Genomic DNA, 21,893 nt, shown 5'->3' on the forward strand with positions numbered 1-21,893 from the left:
TTGTGATTTGGGTTCTGATCTCATTAACCAAATTGTTTCTCTTCACCAAACAAAGCCTTCAGTTACTACATTGAATGGTTTTTCTCTGTCTTCCACCTTTCTGATGCTCTTTGCTGCTAATGGTTACCATCCAGGATACTCTTTTAAGATTTTCACGAAAATGATTTTTTTTCTGATTCTTTTCCTATCTTTCTGACTGATTTTTCCTAGTTTCTTTTTCTGGATTCCATCCAGAGCATATCCAATAATTGAGAATGACCCCCAAGATTCTGCGATGAGTTTGCTTCTCCCTCTAGACTATCTTGCTCAGAGATCTTATTAATTCCCTTAAAATCAATTTTCAACTCTCTGAAGATAATTTTCAGATATATTTATCCAGCCCTTACCTCTCCAAACATTTAATTTCAATCTTGAACTGAATTTCCAATAGACATCCCAAACTCAATCTAAAATCTTCCTTTCTCCTTTTTCTCCCCAAATTGGCTATTACTGCCAAGGGCACCATAATCTTCAGTGTTGGACAATGTTGAATCCTTGGTACCATCATTTTGTCCTTACTCTCTTACTTCACAGAGTTAATCTTTAGTCAAATCTTATTGTTTCTGCTTTCACAATCCAGTTTCTTCACCTGTATAATTCTTACCCTAGTTGTAGACCCTTATAACCTCACACTTGGACCATTGCAATAGTCTGTTGATTGGTTTCCTGGCTTCAATTCTTTAATTCATTCTTTACTCAGCTGCCAAATGATCTTCTAAAAGTACAGATATTTCTTCGTGTCACTTCCCACTTAATAAACTCGAGTGGCGCCTATTACGTTCAGAAATAAATAAATATAAAATCTTTTTATGACTTTTAAATCCAAACTGACCCATTCCTACATTTCCAGTCTTCTTGTACATTACTGCCTTCCATGTATTTGACAACAAGGCTTCTTAAATATTTTCCTCTCATGACCCCTTTTTACAGAAAAAATTTCTATGTGACCTCAGGCATATAGCTATATAAAATAGATATAAAAATCAAACATTTACAGATAATAAATAAAAATTTCATGACCTCCATATTCAACTATAAGACCCATATGGAATCACAAACTGTAGTTTAAGAAGCTGGGCTCTACAATAGTGGCCATCTTTTGTTTCCTCAACCATAGCACTACATATCCCCCATTTGTCTTTCAATGCTTATTCCCCATTGAGTGTGTAATGCTCTTCTTCCTTATTTCCATCTCTTGGCTTTTTTCATTAACCCAAAAATCACCTTTTGTGGGAGGCCTTTTCTGCCCTAACTCCACTGTTGATGACTTAACCCTTTCCACTGACACTAAATATGTACTTTTAGAGTAGGATGCGGGGGAAGGGAAGGCATTTTCTCTCCCTTATTAGAATGTGAGCTCCTGAAAGAAGAAATCCCATTTTTGTCTTTCTTTATATCATTAGCATTTAGCACTGGGTTTGGCACTTAACAGCCTCAATAAATGCTTTTTGACAATTACTATAACCGCCTCTCCTTTGTACTGGAGATTTGAAAGACATGATATTTCCTCAAATACTTAGGCCTTCTCTGAAGTATAGACCTTTTCTCCTCTGTCTCTCAAGCCAAAATTTCTTTCCTCTTTCTTCTCCTATGGTTTGGTCCTCAGGGATATTTGAGGAGACAAGTAATGCAAACTTTGAGGAAAAATTTTATATCCTTGGATGTAGGAGGCTGAAGCTTCCACATAATGACTGGAGACACTGTCTGTCTGCCCTACTTCTCCCCATCGGAAGTATTCCTCTTTACCTGGTATAGAACATGCTGGGGGTTTCTAAAGCATTCTTTTCTTTGTGGACTAATCGTGGCTAGTGGACCACTACTTAATCTATCTTTGGTCCTTGGAGTAGACAGCACCTATGATATTCTTATGTAATACTCTTTCAAAAGTCCATTTACTTCCTCATATCCATTATTGACTCCTCACACATATATTTTATTTTTCTTTCCATGATCTCCTCTGCTTTTAGCATCATGGATTCCTTATCATCTTCCCACAGGAACCTTCCTCTCCTACATTGGAAGTACATGGGAACATGCAGTAATAGTGAGATGGGGGGCATCCTGACTCATCATCCTTTCCATCATCCTTTCTCCTATCTTCTCCAAAGGATTTTTTCCCATTCCCCTTCAGGTGCATGCCCAGTGGAAGATGGCAAAGTGTGAGGAACCAGGATAAATATTTCTAGACTAGAGGAAAAGAAGTAACATACACTAACTATTAGCATGTATGATAAAGACTTAAGTGCCACATCATAATGGTCCCCAAATTTAAGTCAGCAATGAGAAATGAAAAAAAAAAAAAGGAGAAAAAAATTTGCCAGCAGCAAAGGATCTCTCCCTTCTCAAGACTACTCCTACACTTAGGTTTGGTACCATGTAACTGGAGACCCATTCTTATGTTTTAATTATTTTATATACATTATTATTATGTTTTCCCAAATAGACTGTAGGTTGGACTTGGAGTTAGGAGAGACTTGTGTTCAAATTCTGTCTTTGATACTTACTAGCCAAGTGTCCAAGGACAAGTAATATCTCTCAAACTCCATTTTTCTCATCTGTAAAATTGGAATAATACCTTATCTTCCTGAAATAGTTGTTTTGAGGTTCAGAACATAACATATAGGAGAGCTTTGAGAACCTTAAAGCCCTATAAAAAGGTCAGTTATTACTTGAGTGTCTGCTGGCTGGTCATTCTTAGGATTCATCAGTAAAACTGAGGTGTATGTATGTGAACTAGATCACCTCCAAAGTGCCTTCTAGTTCTTAAACCTATAATCCTATGAATTCTTGTTAAATGTATAAGAAAACTTAGTTTATAAAATTTTGGGACCAAAGCACTCATTATTTTCAATGAATAGAAAATAATAGAAAGTAGGTTTGAACTTTGCATAAGCAGCTAAGTTAGGAAGAGATTAGTGAAAGTTAAAACCAAGTGTAGAACAGCTTTCTGATGGTGAAAGTCTTGAGACATTTCAAATGTGTAAGATTTTTGAACACACCATCTGAGATATTGGTCTGGATTATTGGTGTAGCCTATTTGGACAGCTATATCTTGAAAAAGAACCTTTTCTTATCTTCTGTTTTATAAGACATGTAATAGCATTCTATTCTGATAAGAACATGGAGAAAGGCATGAAGAGCACTTATAGATTTTTGGCAGACAGAACAAATTTAACATCTCTAACATTTGGGACTTTGTCAAATCAAGTAAGCTGGCAATGGTGAATAGTTTGATTAAAAGAATAAAAGTCAACTGGGGTATATTAAAAACGTAATTGTAGAAACACAAAGAGAGCCAGAAGCAAAGAGAATTCTTTTGTTTGGAAAGGATTCAATTGAATACAGGAGTTACAAATGATATGGTATATAATTGAATGAGTGAACAAACCTACAGGGATTACCAGAATGACTATATGGGCTGTGGAGAGAGTTATTTTTATGGTATCAAGTATTATATTCATAATCAATAAAGAAAAAAAAATCGTTGGGCTGATAAATTAAGTTGGTGCATGAATATGCAGCTCCTATAATTTCTAGTTGCTAAAAGTGTTTCAATTCATTTTTGTACTTTGGGGAAGAACAGAGCAAAACAGAAAATCCACATGCTCCACATTGTTATATTCAATTTAACAAAGATTGCTTCGCATTGCATAAGATTGTACTTACAAAGTACGTTTACATTTGTAAAGTTTTTTCTCCATAATTATGCAAACTCCACACAATTAGCATAATTACCATATACTTATTTTGTAGAGGAATAAACTATATAAGTAAAGAGATTTGCATAAGATGATGATCTGTTGAAGGCAAATCCAGAGTTAAGAAACTTATCATCTCACATTCTATCCTGTCTCTAACCTATTGCTTTCCATCCTTTACTTCTAGGGAAAGACTTGCCCATTTTTTTCTCTTCTGTAAGAGATTGGTAAATTTACTTCAGAATTGTGATATTGTAATCGTGGAGCCAGAGAGACCCACATAATATAGCCCTCAATGCAGACAATCAAGTCATTGGATGAATTATTAACATGATGAAAGTGAAAAAGGATTTTCGTTTTGGATTGTAGAGACAGAACATCTTGCTATTGAAACAGGCTCAAGTTTTCCTCTCAAATTTCCTTTTTTTTAAAAAAAAAATATTTCACCTCTCTAAACTTCAGTTTCTTAAACGGCAAAATAGTGATAATATGTATAGGATTTACCTTAAAAAGTTTTGAGAATTGATTTAGATAATGCATCTGAAACAAAAGCAATGTCTAAATTTTAGCTATTGGATGGTACATTATATGAATTTGAAAGAATATGGTGGATGAGGATAACTAGGGCCAACAGACCTGGGTCTGAATACTATTTCTGCTATTTTTCTGCCTTTGTGACCTTGGGAAAATCTATTAATTATCTTGGATCTCAGTTTCTTCAGTGCAAAATTACTGATGATTATTTAAATTGTAGTTTTTTTCTTTTTAATTCTACAATATACTATCAGCTTTGCAATTATCTAACAGTATATTACGGTGAAAGGATATTCCATTACCACTCATGTCAAAAGTATACACTGACCACAGAACCCTATCTGAATTGTCCTAGAATAAATAACATATTCTGGAAGGAATTTTTGTTCCAAAAAAAGAACTGTCAAAAATAGAAAATTGGAAGAAGTTCTTTGGCAAATATGGATTTTGAGATCATTTTGTGTGATTTATGATGTTAGAGACAATTGTAGAAAGTTAGTTGAAGTCATGTTCATATTTTGCTTCTATCTCTTCAAGTTTGGAAGAAGTAACTCCAGAATGTCGATAAGTTTGGAATTAAACAACTGACATATCTCTAGCATTAGAAAAATCACCATTAGCTGAAGGTTTTATAGAATTTCAAACATCTCAATAACTATCATAGTTGTTTAGAACAAGATTATCTATTTTATCTTTCTTTGTGTGTGTATGTGTGTGTGTGTGTATATATATATATATATGTATATAAACTTGTTCTGCAGGCTATCCTTGTATGACCTGAGGGTAGGGAGTGAGTGGTTCTATGGGTGAAGTCAGAGGTTTACTTCCCACTGGAGAAGGGCAGGATAGGGGTAAGTAAATGGTCAGAATGGGATTATTAGTGTGGTTGGCTTGATGCTGAGCCACTCCATTGTGGATCTATGGATGTTCTAGAGGCTGACTATGGGCTGAATCTTTAGTCAAGGAGGCGAAGGGGTGTATGGACAAGAAGCCATGGCAGTCCTCACTGTGCCTTAGCTGGTGAATGTGGAAGGGAGAGCTGATAAGGCAGGCCTTTGGGGTTTGTTCATGTCCTGTCTGTCCTCATTTGTTTCAAGGAAAATCTGTTGAGGAAGAATAATGAGCTGTCAGTGAATAGTTCTCAGGTCTCGCTCACACAGGTGGCAGTCATATCAATGTTTGGCGGCTTTGCTGAGAGACACCTTGGGGGTTTTTGAGTCCATCAGCCTGGCATTTTCTTTGGCTACAACTGTATAGTACAGAACATAAAGTGCCAAGGGACTGCAGCCGGCTAAGTGCTTTCTACTCCATATCACCTCATAAAACAGGTCTGTTGAATACATTTGAGAAGGATTCTGGATCAGTGTCCCTTTTGGCATGTCTTAGCTATGTTTGGAAAAATTAAAATTGGACCATAAGATTTATCAGCTGTTCAGGTTCTCCATAAAAATGAATGGCCCTGTCACCAATTGTAGAGGGCTTAGAGTGAAGAATGTACAGTTACTTGGAGCCTCTCTGGTTGAAGAGCTAGAGGAGGTTGGATGAATATCAGAAGGTTGTAATGGTTTTGTAGTAGAATATTATTCTCAATTTACTAATTATTCTCTCATACTATTTATAAGAGAAAGGGAGCAGCTATTAAAGTAAAAAAAATTCCAACTTAAAATACTCATTTAAAGGAACGAGAAGGTACAATGTATTTTTTTTTTTTTTAACATTTTAGAAGAGCCCAATATGATAGAAATTGCCCTACTGAATACAATGCTAGAATTAGTAGGAGAAGGCTTGGATTCTATCTCCATTTCTGTCACTTACAAGTGATGTGAACTTGGATAATTAATAATTTTACTCAAGTCCTATCTAAAGAAAGTTGTGAATGGATGATATGGATAATATCATGCTAAGTGAAAACTCACAGATTCCATCTCTGTTTTCTATATATGTTTTCTAAAAAAGCAACTGTGGATAAATTATATTTTTAACATTTTGAGGAATTGAACTATAGATCTTATGAATTAATGACCAGTGATTTTTTTTTTTCTCTGACATTTTCTAAGACCCCTTACTGTTGAAGGAAGCAGCAAGTGCAGGAGAAGCAAGTAAAGGGGTGGAGGTCAGTTCTGGAGTGAGGGCTAAAAGTCTTTTCCTGAGAGGAAAGCAAGACCATCCTATAAGACCTAAAACAGGAAGAAGCAAGCACTCAGTTTCTCCAGGAACAGCCAGGCTGCTGAACTGTGTTCTGTGGAAACCTCATTCATGGATATGATTTAGATTGGGAATTAAGTCTGTAGCAGTATGAGTCAACTTGCAAGAAATGGACAGACAGGTCTTCTAAAGAGTAGAGCCTTTAAAAAAATGAGTTTTGGCTCAGGGCTGGCTGGGGGTAACAGATATTTAGTCTGCTCTACATTTCTGATCAAGCTTCATTTTTATTCTTTCTCTTGTAAATCACCTAATCTCTCAATGCTCTAGGCAATTCTCTAAGACTGAGTTGCAGAGAAATTGCTGACCTGGGTTGGTTGAGGGAGTTCCATACCAAGGAATTCCCTGAGCCAGTGAATCATGGATTCAGTCCTCCTATCCCTAAGAAATAGTAAACTTGTTGAACAAATAACAGACAAACATTGTTTGCATAGGACTGAGAAAGGAAAATTATCACTCATCCCGTGTGTGGTTAGAGATCTCTCTCCAATCTCACATGCTTTTTCGTACCTTTATAATCCATTTAATATGGAATATTGTGGGTGAAGTTGCATCTTACTGTCTAACTTTGTATCTCCTTTAGTGCTCAGAACAGTTCTCTGCAGATTCTTAATAAATATTTATTGAATGAGTAAAAGGTAATGAGAAAGTAAATGTCCAAAAAGAAGGCATTCTGGAGGCAATGATTCATTAAATGTACGATGGGACCGCTTGGCAAACACTGAAACTATAGTGGAACTTTCATCTGTCGTCATGGCACAATAAGAAACGATTCCTGGGAAATTGGTTTCTTTGGCCCATCCCAAGTTTGCTGTCACTAGTCAGTAAATTTAAATTTTATTTTTATTTTTAGTTTAGTGTAGACAAAACTACAGGTAAGTAAAAAAAAAAAAATCGTTGCTCAGTTAATACCAACGGTTTAAGAGTTTAAAAGGCAAGGAAGGAGAGGAGAGGAGGAGAAAAAAGAGAATGATAAAGAACAAATAAAAAACTAGGCAAATGGGGGCAGAAGTTGACAGATAGCCATTTACAACCTCTAATAAATACTTGCTTTCTTTCTATCCACTCAAAAATACAGAGCAAACTTGACAGTGACAAAAATCCCCCAAACCCAACCTCCATAGCTCCAGTTCAATCAATAAGCATTTATTAAATGACCATTATGTTCAAGGTTCCCATTCTAATTATGGAATGGGATGGAGAAAAGTCATAAAAATGCTACCTCCCCTGAGAAAAGAGACCTGCTAGCTCTTTTCTCAACCATTCTTTCTGTCACATCACACCAGAATCCTTGTGTCTGTATTCAAACCATTTCCTGACCCTCTCTGTTCCAAATCCAGTCTTTTCCAAAAAATAAATAATAATAATAATAATAATAATAGACTTTCTTTCCTCAGTTTAATCAACACTTTTTGTCTCTCTCTACCTGCCCTTTTATTCTTCCTTCTTTTGCAACATGGTTTCTTATTCTCTCTCTCCCCCCTCCCCATCATTTTTTTTTAGTTACTGGATCCCTTAGTGAGTCTGGCAAAGCCTCTGAACCTCTTTTCAGAATGTCATTTTTTTTAAATGTATAAAATAAAATAAATAGGATTACTAAGGAAATTGCAAATATATCCTTTTCTCCACCTAATGGTAGGTCTCCTAAAATGTATCCAAAGACCCTAGCTTAGGAAACCTTGTTTGACAATTATGTGGGTCCATGTATTATTCCTCCTCTGAAACTTGTCAAATTCTAAGTATTAGATTTTAAGATCCTGTGGTCTTATTTTATCTTTTTATTTTGCACATCAGGTCCTGTGCTCTGTACACCACTGAAACTCCTTTAGAAATAATATCCTCATCCTTGTTTCAAGTCCTGACATTTCTATATGTTGCACTAAAGCCAGTACTAATAATTTATGAAAGTTTATGGAGCTTCCAAAAGGGCTTAATTTTCCACCAGGGAGTAATTTAGACTTTGGAAGAAACTATTTGCTTTTGTTTTAGGATAAGCAAAGTGAGTCGAATCCCCCATTTAATCCAAGAAGTTATTTAGGATCATTTTAATATTTCCAGGATGTAAAATGGGACCTCTGATGGAGCTTTCATAGCTCATTAAAATTATGCAGAAGTGTGTAAAGTGTTTTGAGGACATACACAGTGGAAAGACGTTGGCTATAAAATCAGAGAAACTGGGTTTATCTGTGTGACCTTAGGCAAATCACTGTTCTCTAGGTCTCAGTTTTTTCATCTGTAAAATTAAGAACTTAACCAGATGATCTCCAAAAGTCTCTTCTAGTTCTGTCTGATTGCCTTGTAGCTTAGTTACGGATAAATTATCTCACAAATTTGGATGGAGTATAGATTTTTCTTTTAATCTACAGTTAGGAGATCTGAGTTTAAGCCTCATTTCTATTACCAGCTATTAATTAGCAATTATCATTATTAATAATTTAGTCTTTAAAGAATGCTTTAATATTTACAAAATTTTTTGCATACATTATTTCATTTGATCCTTACAACATAGAAGATAGGTGCTATTGTTATCCCCAGTTTAAAGATTAGGAAATGAGGGGTCAGGGAAATGATCTTCATTTGAAAAGAAGGTTGACTCCCTTGAATTAAGTTTCTTGCTCAGTAAAATGCACTCAACAAGCTTCTTCAAGTGAGAGAGTTGCTCAGGGTCTCAGAGGTAGGATTTGAACCCAGATATACATACAAGGAAAGCTCAACATTAGAGGTAGCATTTGAACTATATTTTGAAGGAAGGTAAGGATATTAAGAAGTTTAACTACAGAAGGAATGCATGAAGATTATTTTAGAAAAAAAAAAGTATGGGGGTAAAATAGATAATTTTGCATCCTTGGAATAAGTAGGCAAGTTTCACTGGAGCAAAGAATGCAAAAGAGCTGCAAAATTTCTGAAAAAATATGTTGGGGCCAGACTGTAAGGGTTTTAAATGTCAAACAAAGGACTTTATATTTTATCTTAGAGACAATTGGGAATAGAGATGCTGAGCTTTATGGAAACAGGCCAAGGATCATTGTGATAATAAAAAGCATATAGAGTGAAGATGTAGATGCAAATAAAGAGATAAAGACTTTAGATACAGAATATAATAGAAACAAAAAGCCAGGCCTTAAGGAAAATTTGAAAGATCAAAATGGTAAGGTCTAGGATCTCACTGGTTCCTTAAGATTTGATTTGGTCTTTCCCAAAAGCTCCTTCCAAAGGAGTTCCACTGTCCTGACTATTACAGTTGGAGTACATTCTTGAAAGCATTGGCTGCCTCCCAACAAATCTTACTCCAGACAATTTAAGGCTCTGTCCATGAATTTAGTCTTCCAATGTTTACCTTGCTTATCTCTTAATCCTCTTAACTCCTAATCATGTCATTGACTCTTGTTTTTTACTCCAGAATCCCTGGTGAAACCTAATTGATAACTGGTCTTGTGGCTCTCTGCCTTCTGCCTCTGTGCTGTGCTAATTGCTTGTCACTCGAAGTGTGGACTCCCCATAAAATATACTTGTTTACTTCTGAACTACATTGAGACTAGCATTGCTTTCTGATATAATTATTGGTAATATCAATATCAGATGCCTGGAGGACATATAGTACACGCTAAATGAATAGTTGTTGATTGATGGGTAATTGAGATCGTTTTAAAAGGACTTTGGAAAAATGTATATACTCTTACTTGATTTTGTGAACTGTCGGACAGAGGGAGAAGGAAAGGAAAAAGAAAGAGAAGGAAGGAAGGAAGGAAGGAAGGAAGGAAGGAAGGAAGGAAGAAAGGAAGGAAGGAAGGAAGGAAGGAAGGAAGGAAGGAAGGAAGGAAGGAAGGAAGGAAGGAAGGAAGGAAGGAAGGAAGGAAGGAAGGAAGGAAGGAAGGAAGGAAGGGAGGGAGGGAGGGAGGGAGGGAGGGGAGGGAGGAAAGAAAGAAGGAAGGAAGGAAAGAAAGAAGGAAGGAAGGAAAGGAAGGAAGGAAGGAAAGAAAGGAAGGAAACAAATATTTATTAAATGCATGCTATATGCCAGGAACTGAGTTAAATGATTTATAAATATCCCACTAATCCTCACAACAACTCTGGGTGTAAGGTGCTATATCATGTCCCCATTTTACAATTGAGGAAACTAAGGTAGACAGAGATTAAGTGATTTGCCCAGAGTCACACAGCTAGTAATAATTTGGATTATTCAGTATAGTAATTAATTTGGATTATTCAGATCCTTAATAAATTGGATCTGAACTCAAGCCTTTCTGACTCTAGGCCCAGTCCTTTAGACACTATCAGAGATCTTCAATCATATGGTAAAGTTATATATACACACACCCACATATGTATGTACACACACACACACACACACACACACACACACACATATGTATATATATATATATATAATTTGGAAACAAAAAAAATGTAAGTTTAAATGATGACTCTGCTACTTATTATAGACAAAATAATAAGGAGGAGAAAGCATGGATAGGATGCTATCTGCATTAGTAGAAGTACCATACACAGGCTGTAAAGGTATTTTGCTTTATTGTACTTTGCAGAGATTGTAATTTGAAAATTGAAGGTTCAAGGCAAGTCTGAGGTAAGTAAGTCTATTGGTACCACTTTTCCAACAGCATGTGCTCACATCATGTCTCCATCACATTTTGGTAACTTGCAATATTTCATACTTTTTCATTATTATTGCATCTGTTTTAGAGTACTGGGACAATGAATTTAATCAATAAATGTCTTATATATTCTGATAGCTCCATTGGCCTTTCTCCTTCGTTATCTTATTTTAAGAAATTGCCACAGCAATCATCACCCTGATCAGTCAGTTACTATCAACATTGAAGCAAGACCCTTCTCCAGCAAAAGAATTTCTGAAGACTCAGGCTTTGGTTAGCATTTTTTTTTTTTGCAATAAAGTATTTTTTAATTAAGATAAGCACATTGTGTTTTTTTAGACATAATACTATTGCACACTTAATAGATGATAGTAGAGTGGAAGCAAGTTTAAAAGCACTAGAAAAACTCACTTTATTGTGATGGAAACTGAATCTACACTATCTTCTAGGTACTCCCACACAGGCAAGTCACTTAATGTTCCTAGTTTTAATTTCCTTATATGTAAAGTGGGGCAATCATTTATATAGAACCTACCTGATAAGACAGTTAAGATAATGTATGAAAAGTGTTTTACAAGCCAGAGTGTAGAATGAGCACCAATTATTATTACTTTTTGACCCTCCCAGATCCATTAAGTGTTGTAATATTCCTGGGGAAGGCAGATGTTAAAGAAGATAGATTTAATTTATCCTTTCTTGAATATTCTTATCCATCTGTGGTCTGACTGATATTGATATTTCTTCCCATAACAGAGATCACAAACCACCCACAACTCTCAGACCTATATGATTCTTGTCCATTTCCTCTAACAATTTTGCTCTGGGAGTCTACCTAACATACTGGACAACTTCTTTATCTTTTCCTAATATCACAATATTCCCAGTGGAGCACACAGTCCATTCATTAGTTATTCCTAAAACTCACCATCTGACCAGCCTATTTTCTTTTCAATAATACATTTCTCTAATGATAACCTTTCTGTAGGCCTGGAAGTCTGCTCATACATCTCTTCTTTGCTCTCTGAGAAGTACAAATTTTTGATTCTTTTGATAAAATGCCATTTTGTGATTCTTGTCTATGACAAGAAAAAAAAGCTCTTAGCAAATCTATCTACCTTCACCTATTAGATGATAAGGCCTATGAAGGTGAGGTAGAATTCAGCATATAACACATATTTGATAAATACTTATGAAGTAAATAAGTGAACAAATGAATCTTTGGATCCTAATTGCCACCATAAGATTTAAGAAGCAATGTATCATTTTGTAGGAAAAAGTAATTTTTTTTTCCCCCAAGGTAGGGAATATGTTAAAATTTTCTAAATTATAAAGAAATCCTTAGTTTCAGAATAGGCCTATTCTAAAATAAGCCTTAAGCATGCCCTATGGTATCCATTCTTAATCCATAAAACATTGTGGTCTTTGAAACTGCATTTAAAATATTTATAATTCACTTGGAATGCCCCTAATTATGTGGCAATGAATTAGTTGTTAAGTGAATTAGCTGTTTACCACTGCATTTCTTGTTCAATGTAGCCCTTTTCCCTCCTTGATCTGATTTAAATGGCAGAAAACTTGCTTGCTATTCAATTTTTTATTAGAAGCGATAATGGAGCAACTGTGCAATCCCAAATGAAAAGAATAACAAGTGAATTCATTATTATCCACTATTTCAGGTGCTATTAGATGGATAATTAGTCTAATCTCAGCATATCTGGATAGTGTTTTCTTCTTTTTCCCTTTTCCAATAAAGATAAGTGTTTCAGAAAGGGAAACTAATTTCTTTAACATGAAGTCTTTCTATGTGTAATGTAAAGAGATAGTTCTTTTGCACTGGGGCAAATATATATATATATATAAAATTATTTTTTTTTTATTTTTTATTGGAAGGAATTTATTATTTATTATATGATAAAAGCAGGGACATGTATGATTCAGAGATTCTATGGAGGGTGATAATCCTATTTGTTTCACTTAATATTCTGATTTTGCCCCTAATTTCAGCAGCTTAATAGTCAAAGAGAATCTTTAGAGAGAAGACCTCAACACTACAGCTCCACTAGATTTCTTTTGGGCTTAGATGGACAGAGGTCTTGAAACAGCATTAAAGTTGTAGACTTATGAACAGGGAATTAACAGAAGCTGAAAGGTCTTTTTAAATCTTAAAACTGACAGTTATTTGAAAGCAAGAACCTCAATAATAGATTTCATCTGAATTTAGGGGTTCTGGTGCCATTGGTTAGCAGCTTAGCATGATGACTCTTAGTTCTTAGGTTTTGTCCTAAGTGAGCTATAGCTCTTTCTGCCAATGAAAGGTTTTTTTTAATCACTATGTTCAAATGGATGGCGGATGATGCTGAAGACAAATAGATGATAACAGAGAGCAACTTGATGATTAAAGACCAATGGATATAGGAAATGGAGAAATAGAGACAGAGCAGCAGAATGTCACCAGAAGAAATCAGCAACTCTGTACTGTAAAAGGCTGAAGTTGCTCTGGACGTATGTATTCTCTTTCACGTATGTTCCCAAATCACATGTTTATGTCCCTCCATACATCTTTCTTGGTGATGTATATTCTTTGCATGTATGTTCCCCCTCTATCAGTAGTATGGGAAAGTATGTATTTTATGATTACATGGAGATATGTTTTCTTGTCACTTTATTTGTTATGTTTCTTGACTAAATATTGTAAATTTGCTTTAAATTATATTCTCTAGCAGGTTGTTAAAAATAAATATACAAGTGAGGGCTCATTAGCTATGGTTTTGAAGGGTTGCTAATTTACAGAGTATCTCAAGTCTGGGACTTTTTTTTCTAAGATCTCATCCCAAGGAGGCCTCAGGAGATTACAGTGAGAGAAAAAAAGAGATTTTAACAAAACCTACTCCATTATTTCTCTTTGTTTTCAACTGATAGTCACCAAAGTAACTGTTTCTTGATAATTAATGTTCAGGGAGGGTAAGGTCCCATTTGCATCCAAATAGTTTCTTAAATCTGTTAAATATAATCAAAATAGCTCGTTTCAGACAAACTTAAATATTTTGTAATCAGTTTGGCTCTGGGAAAACTTTCCTTTTGTATTTAGTCCAGGATGCTTAAAAAAAAATTAAGTGGAGAAATTTATGTCACCCGAAATCTGGAATCTAAATATTGTTCCTATATGCTACAACTTAGTGAAATACTATACTTTTCTCAAATGAACTTTGGCCATGCTTACAAAAAGCCAGACAATTCATCCAGTTGAGTAAGAAGGCTCCAGGAAACTGGATAAAACAAACAACTTGATTGGATGAAAATGTTTAATTTTCCATTGTTAGGTTGGCAAGATGTAGATTTGAGGGAACAGCAAAAATCAGAAGTAGAGAAGCAATGAAGGCACGTCAGCTTTCAGGATTTCATATAGTAAATTCAAGAGAGGGAGCTTGAGTCTGATAAAATGATTTGGTTAGATGAACCTCTCTTTCTGAAGGTTGGCTCCTTCAATGAAGAGCCAGATTCTATCAAAATAAATTGATGATAACATCTGTTCCCAGGTGAAGTTGATAACCTCCCTTGGCTTTTCTCTGCTTGGCATTTTCCCATTGCATGTATTGCTACTGTCATCTAACACATGTACAATTAAAAGCATCACAGACCAGGAGCTTGGGACTCAGAAGATCAGAGTATTTTAAACTCTACTTCATGCTTGAAGCTCAAAAGGGATTGAATACTGCCATCTTTTGTCTCTTCCCTTTGAAAAATGGAGCAGTTGAGACTTGTGGCCAAATGCTATCAATCACATGCTCTGAAATATTTTTTTAAAATAGCAAAATTTAAAAAATGTAATACCACTTTAAATAAGGTTTCTGTTTTACTAGAACAAAGAGCTGAGCTGAGATTTCCTGAAAGCTCTTACATGGCAGATTGTATTTGATGTACTCTTGTGGTCACTGGCCTAGAAAATAAGGCTACCAAAGCTCTTTATACTAATATTTCTTTTTCTTAATTATTATTTTGTAATGAAAAGAAATCTATTGTCTTTTCCTCTCCTACCTCATTAAAGCTGCTGCCCTTGATCTTTTTCAAGGAAATAATATCCTAGCATAATAATATCCTTAATGCTTCAAGGGTTACAAGATACTTTCCAAATTTTATCTGATTTAAGTCTCAGAATAACTGTGAGAGATGAGCACTATTATTATCCCCATTTTATAGCAGAGAAAACAGAAACAGAAGTGACATGCCCAGAATCACACAACTAAGTATCTGAGCCAGCATTTGAATTCCTCTTCCTGACTGAAGGCCCCGTACTCTAAACCACCTAGATTACTCTTTAAAAAAATCTTTACATAAGGGATTCCTGCCTTCCAAAAAACACATAACAAAGATAATGGATATTTTTCTTCTCTCAAGATTTTAAAAAATAAAAAGATTTCATAGATAGCCTGAACATGCTTTCTTTTCTGAAATAAACAGGTCCTGCTCTTCACAATGCCCATAATGAAAACTTAAAAATATAAGACAGAAATGATCTTTTTTTTCTGTAAAAAAAAATTCCTCACTCATTTATTGTATATAAATATACAATATATAAAGATCTTATTTGAAGGTTTGGGTCTGTGCTCAATTGCAATGGATATAAAATATGTGTCTGGCATCGCCACTTCCAAATTTGGGGCACATCCCTAAATAGTTGTTTCTGATGACACTTTTCTCAGCTGCTTAGGGCCCCCACGGAGGTGTACTCATCATTGTGGGGTTTCACCTCTGCTTATCTTGTCTAGGCAGCTGCCAAAGCTCTGGACTTTTTATTTTCTTCAACAAATATGCTCTATTTAATAAGCACCTGTCTTTTTTTTTTTTTTTGTAGGATGATCTGGTCAATTTAAAAGTATTCATAAATCAGTAGGCAATAATGTTTTAATCTTCCCGAACTCCATATGTTTATAGGTATCTTTGAGAAATAATACTTTAATCCAAAGAAAGCACCTAAATGGTATGAATTTCAGGACCCATGGCAGGTAGGGAAACCAGGTGGACTTGAATTGTGGGGACTTCTTAGCAATCAAAAATTAAATGACATAAGTGGCTACATATTTTGCAAACACATAGCACCTACATATATAGCCAGCTTACCAAGTTATCTTTTCACTTTTCTATTCTTGATCTGTTGAAGATTATGTGATCTATGATTTTTAATAACATGTGCTGTCTTTTTTTTTTTTTCAGAACGTGATTTAATTTGAGATCTTTCTTCCCTCATATTTGGCCAGATATCAATCCACTTTTTAATCTAGTTCCAGTAAAAGATTATATATATATATATATATATGTATGTGTGTATATATATATATATATGTATACACACACGTATGTTTGCACATATATATTCTCCCTATGTCTATCTAGTTACCATAACTTCCCTGGTTTACCCTTTTCTTAGTGGGAAGTAAAAAAAAAATATAGTTTCTTATATCATGCTACCAATATATTTCAGAACATATGAGAGTGTTTAATTGGATTTCTAGGAAAAAATGAATTAGAAAATAACTCTACTATATTAGAACATACAACTGAGTGTCCAATTTAGAATGGTTATCTACAATTCAAAAATGTTTGCTTTTTAATTAACATTTCCTAGGTTTCTCTCTTCCCTGTTGTACTCTTTACTCCTATCAAGTGAGATTTTTTAATGTTTATTTTTTTCTGTGGCTAATTGCCTAGTAGATGTGCCACACTGCATGTTTCAAAGACCTCTTACATTTAACATAACTAAAACAGAACTCATTATCTTTTCCCTAAACCTTGCTCTCTTCAAACTTCCTAATTTTTATTAAAGACAGCGTCATATTTTAAATGTCTCAGGTTCAAATATTTCAGCATTATCTTAGATGCTTAACTCTTCATTATCCTGTTTTTACAATCAGTTGCCAAATCTAAACATTTCTACTTTTGTAGCATCTTTCACATCCTACCCCTTTTCTCCACTCACATAGTAACTATCTTAATTCAGGCACTCATGACCTCTCCCCTGGATTATTATAACAGATTCTTAACTATTCTTCTTTCCTCAAATACTTCTCTTACCACTCCAGTTAATTCTACACAGCATTGTCAAAGTAATTTCCTTAAGTGCAGATCTAACTATGTGATTCTCCTACTCTGCCAATTCCAGTGACTTCCTATAGCCATTAGAATGAAATGGAAAGTCTTTTGTTTAACTTTTAAAGAATCCAATACCCTATTTCCCTTTCCAGCCTCTTTGGACTTTACTTCTCCAGCACTCTGCAAACTAACCAAACTACCTTTCTGATGTTCACTGAATATAAATATATTCTATTTTTCATCCTATGCCTTTGCACTGGAGATCTTCCAAGTCTGGAGTTTTCTACCTTCATATTTCTGCTGCCTCATAGAACTATTATTTTCCTTTCAGATGCAGATTAGACACCATCTTGTACATAAAGCTTATTTTTATATTTTTTTATATTTTTATCCTGTCATTTGGGAGTTCTCCCTTCCCTTGCAAACTACCTTGTATGTAGCTATTTTGTGCTTATGTATTAATTTTATATTTATGATATATATATATATATATTATTGTTTACACTTTTATTCCCTCATTAAAACATGAATCATTGGTTAGATAAAGATTTTTAAAGTTTTTATATCCCTAGTTTTTGGTATTATTAAGAATTTAATAGATCTAATAGATCATATAGATAACATATTATCTAATTATATATAATATATACTATTATTATATTATATGACATATAATATATATTATATATAATATGTTGTATTATTATATATAATATATATTATTGCATAATATATATTAGTTATATATTACATATATCTAAATTTAAATAGATAATATAAATAAGATTTAATAGAGAATAATTAAAATAATTTTGATTGATTGAATCTTTCTGATTTGAAGAATTTCAAAAATTTTTATATATAGGAAAAAAATTGAGTTCAACAATCCCAGGACTCCTGACTCTTTGTCTCATAAATTATGATCCAGATACTCTTCAAGGACAGATATAATACAGAGGAAATCAAGGTGAAAGGTATAGTTTCACTTCTAGAGTCTAGAGAAAATCAACATATTTGGGGAAATTGGTTGAACCTGCTCTACATGATAAACTGATATAATTTTTGTATAGTCTCAAAAATTTCAAGAGTTATTTTTACATGAAATTACAAGTTTTATATCTTAGTTTTATTGTATTTTATTGTATTTCCTTTGCAGCAAAGGGTTAGCTGTGTATTTTTTGAAACTTACCTATAAACCGGATGATCCTTCGGAGCAGTGGGCTCAGGTAACAGCACTCTCCAGTCAAAATCATTTTCTCCTGAGCAATCAAGGTTTCTCTGGTAGACTTTATGAAATACATGGAGAGCTCCCCAATAAAAATCTGGAAAAGAAAAGTTTGAGAGACTTCAAGGCAGAGAATAGCACAGTAAGAGGATAACAAACTCTTTGAGGAATCTCAGGCTGTTTTATCAAATGAGAAAGACAGAGTCCTTGGCAACAGATTGCTTTGAGCTGTTCAAGAAAACTTAAGGAAAAAATTCTTGGATAATATCAAGTAACTATTAATACTCAAAAACAGGGTTCTTAACATAGGGTCCTTGTACTTATGTTAAAATATTTTGAAAATGATTTCAATGTGATTGGGTTCCTTTGTGATTCCCATGTATTTTATACATTTTAAGACATTATTTTGAAAAGGCACCCATAGGTATCAGGGCAGCTAAGTGGTATTGTAGAGGGCTGAGCCTAGAGTCAGGAACCCACCTGAGTTTAAATATGATTTCAGATATTTACTAGCTTGTGACCCTGCACAAGTCATTAAAACACTGTCTACTTTGATTTCTGATCTGGCTCTGAGAAATGTCTGTTTGAATTATTTTGGGTTAGTGGTCTCTGTCCCACACAGTTTTCTGGGAGCTTGTCCGGGATTTGTGCTTTCTTACTGGAGACTCATGACTCCCAAAGGCAGACACCTGTTGGGGAAGCATCCCCAATAGTCTTTGAACTTGACAGGGGAAATAAGAAGTAGGAGCATGAAGAGACGGATTCATCAGAGCAGAAACTGAAAGAAGCTCCAACAAACTAAAAAGAGGATAATCCAGTGGTGAAAGGAATAGTCACACAAGGTACATGTATATAAGCCCCCCAGTAAAAGCTGAAAAGGGACCCTGAAAAAGGCAGTACTTAGTAAGCAGAGCTGAACTGGGGCCCTGAGATAATTAGAGATAGTAATCTAATGAAAGGAGCCTAGTAAGCTCCTCCGGGTGACTGAGGGAAGGGGATAACCACTCCATAATTGGGATTCAGTAATAAATCAGAGTGTGAAGCTAAAAAAAAAAAAAAAAAAACAAAATTGTTGCTAGGAGGGGCACTATTTAGCCCAAGTATGGATCCTCAGAGGATTGGGTATGTCACAAGTTAAGTTTATATGTAAATGACTTTCAATGTGGAAGAAAGCTCCTATGCAGCACTAGAGGAATTTAAAAGCAGTGTGTGGGTGTGAGTCTGTGTTTTGCCTTCAATGTTTTTCTCAGTCAGCTGAATTACAAAGTAAAAGAAATGGCCATTTGGGGATTTAAAAGCACTTGTTTTGTGCATCTTGATATGAAGTAACCTGAATTTTTCTTAAGCTCACAAGATTTTTTTCTCTCAAGGAGATTAGGGATGACCAGGGCTGCTGTGTGTGGACTTATGTCCAGTTCAGCCTCTCCAAAGAATGGTAGGCTCCCCCAAAACCCCATGTTCTGGAGTCAGCCCCAGTTTCTCTCTAGATGAGGCCCTATTTTCCCCAACTCCCAGAATCCCAACTTCTCAGGGGACTCTGTATTCTGTACAAAGATGTTATTTATCTCCATATGGCTTGGGGAAATTTAGGGAAATCTGTTTTACACTTTAAAATCTTCCCCCCTTCCCAATACAGCAGTTCATAGGGAAGAGTACAAAATTTAGGGGACAGGGGACAAGAGACATTGCCAGTTTGCTCCCGTGAGCCTGTGTCTCCATCTCAAGTCTCAAATAATTTACTGCCATTTCAGAGATTTTGAGCAGTTTAGAAGAATGGAGATTTTTTTTTTTAATTTTTTTTATTATATATATATATTTTATAATATTATCCCTTGTATTCATTTTTCCAAATTACCCCCCCTCCCTCTATTCCCTCCCCCCCGATGACAGGCAATCCCATACATTTTACATGTGTTACAATATAGTCTAGGTACAATACATGTGTGTGAATATCATTTTCTTGTTGCACAATAAACATTAGAATCCGAAGGTACATGCAACCTGGGCAGACAGATATTAGTGCTAACAATTTACATTCACTTCCCAGTGTTTCTTCTCTGGGTGTAGTTGTTTCTGTCCATCATTGATCAACTGGAAGTGAATTTGATCTTCTTTATGTTGAAGATTTCCACTTCCATCAGAATACATCCTCATACAGTATTGTTGTTGAAGTGTACAGTGATCTTCTGGTTCTGCTCATTTCACTCAGCATCAGTTGATTTAAGTCTCTCCAAGCCTCTCTGTATTCCTCCTGCTGGTCATTTCTTACAGAGCAATAATATTCCATAACCTTCATATACCAGAATTTACCCAACCATTCTCCAACTGATGGACATCCAAAGAATGGAGATTTTTAAAGTGAAGAGGAGTTGTCTCCTAAAAATGTGACCTACTGTGTAGATAAATTTAAATTATTTTCAATTGATGCATTTGGGAATAAGATTTTAGAAATATGTGTGCATTAATATTTTAGTATTGCTACTAGAAGTTTAAATTTGTATTTGATTTGAAGTTAAAAATTGGTTATTAAAACAAAGTTTTCTGGTAACTTAACTAAAGAGATCACATGTTTGTATCTCCTAAATAAAGGAAATATGTTTTTTTCTAAACTGAATATTGGCTAATTTGTAAAAAAAATATGAGCTATGCTTTAAAATTTAATCAGCTATGCTGAACATATGTATACGTTTTGTAAAATTTGATCCAAAGTTATTTAGATTTTTTTTTAAAAGGTGATTTTAAAAACAAGGGACAAGAAAGATTGATTTGCAAAAGCAATTGAAAGTTTAAATGGAACATTCAGGTAGAATCTCATAAGCTAAAGTATTGAGTTTCAAAACAATTTTTTTTTCTCAATTGGTGTGTATATTAAAATTGGAAACAACTGTAAATTACATTAGATTCTTATCCATTTTTGTGATAAGCTATGTTATGTCTATTTGGCTATCACTTATGAAAATTGTGAAATTGCTAATTAAGTTATTTGGGGTTATTGTCATAATATTGAAAACTAAAATTGTTAGGGATTATTGATGTGATAGTTTGTTGCAGAGAGGAATAGGATGTTTTGGCTGGCACCAAAAAATGTGGTTTCAGGACCCAAAAATGGAGGGATAGAATAAACACCAAGAATGGTAAATATGAAATAGAGTGAGAATGCACAGAAAGGGGTTTTGACAGAAGGAGGCAGCAATTCCTTACTGGAACTTATCATTTGCCAGGAGAAAGGAAACATTCTTTGGCTGGCAGTCTAAATCCTGAAAGGGTCTTAGCACTCCAACAACAAGTGGGGTGGGAAACCATAGTGGAGTTAGGAGAGACACCATGTTGCAAGGGGGCAGGGAAAGGGGAAAGGGAAAGATCTGTTGGCTTGGGAAGGGCAAGGCTTAGTCCATTCTTCCCTCACTGGATGAAAGTGAGAAAAGTGAGAAAACAAATTCACTCACTGGAGCTCACCCATCCCAACTTCTGCCACCCCCTCTTGCTGATTAAATG

The 21,893-nt window shown here is 34.8% G+C and overlaps 1 protein-coding gene across 1 annotated transcript in view; it reads right to left on the minus strand.

Annotated features, from left to right (window-relative positions):
- The window catches only part of PLPPR1 (phospholipid phosphatase related 1), a 341,929-nt gene that overhangs the window by 25,125 nt on the left and 294,911 nt on the right, over positions 1-21,893 (minus strand). The window contains exon 4 of the mRNA XM_074283023.1: positions 18,363-18,495. Within this exon, the coding sequence (XP_074139124.1) occupies positions 18,363-18,495 (133 nt within the window). The remainder of the gene's footprint in view (positions 1-18,362; positions 18,496-21,893) is intronic.

This window comes from Sminthopsis crassicaudata, chromosome 1, assembly GCF_048593235.1.
Source record: "Sminthopsis crassicaudata isolate SCR6 chromosome 1, ASM4859323v1, whole genome shotgun sequence".
NCBI lineage: Eukaryota > Metazoa > Chordata > Mammalia > Dasyuromorphia > Dasyuridae > Sminthopsis > Sminthopsis crassicaudata.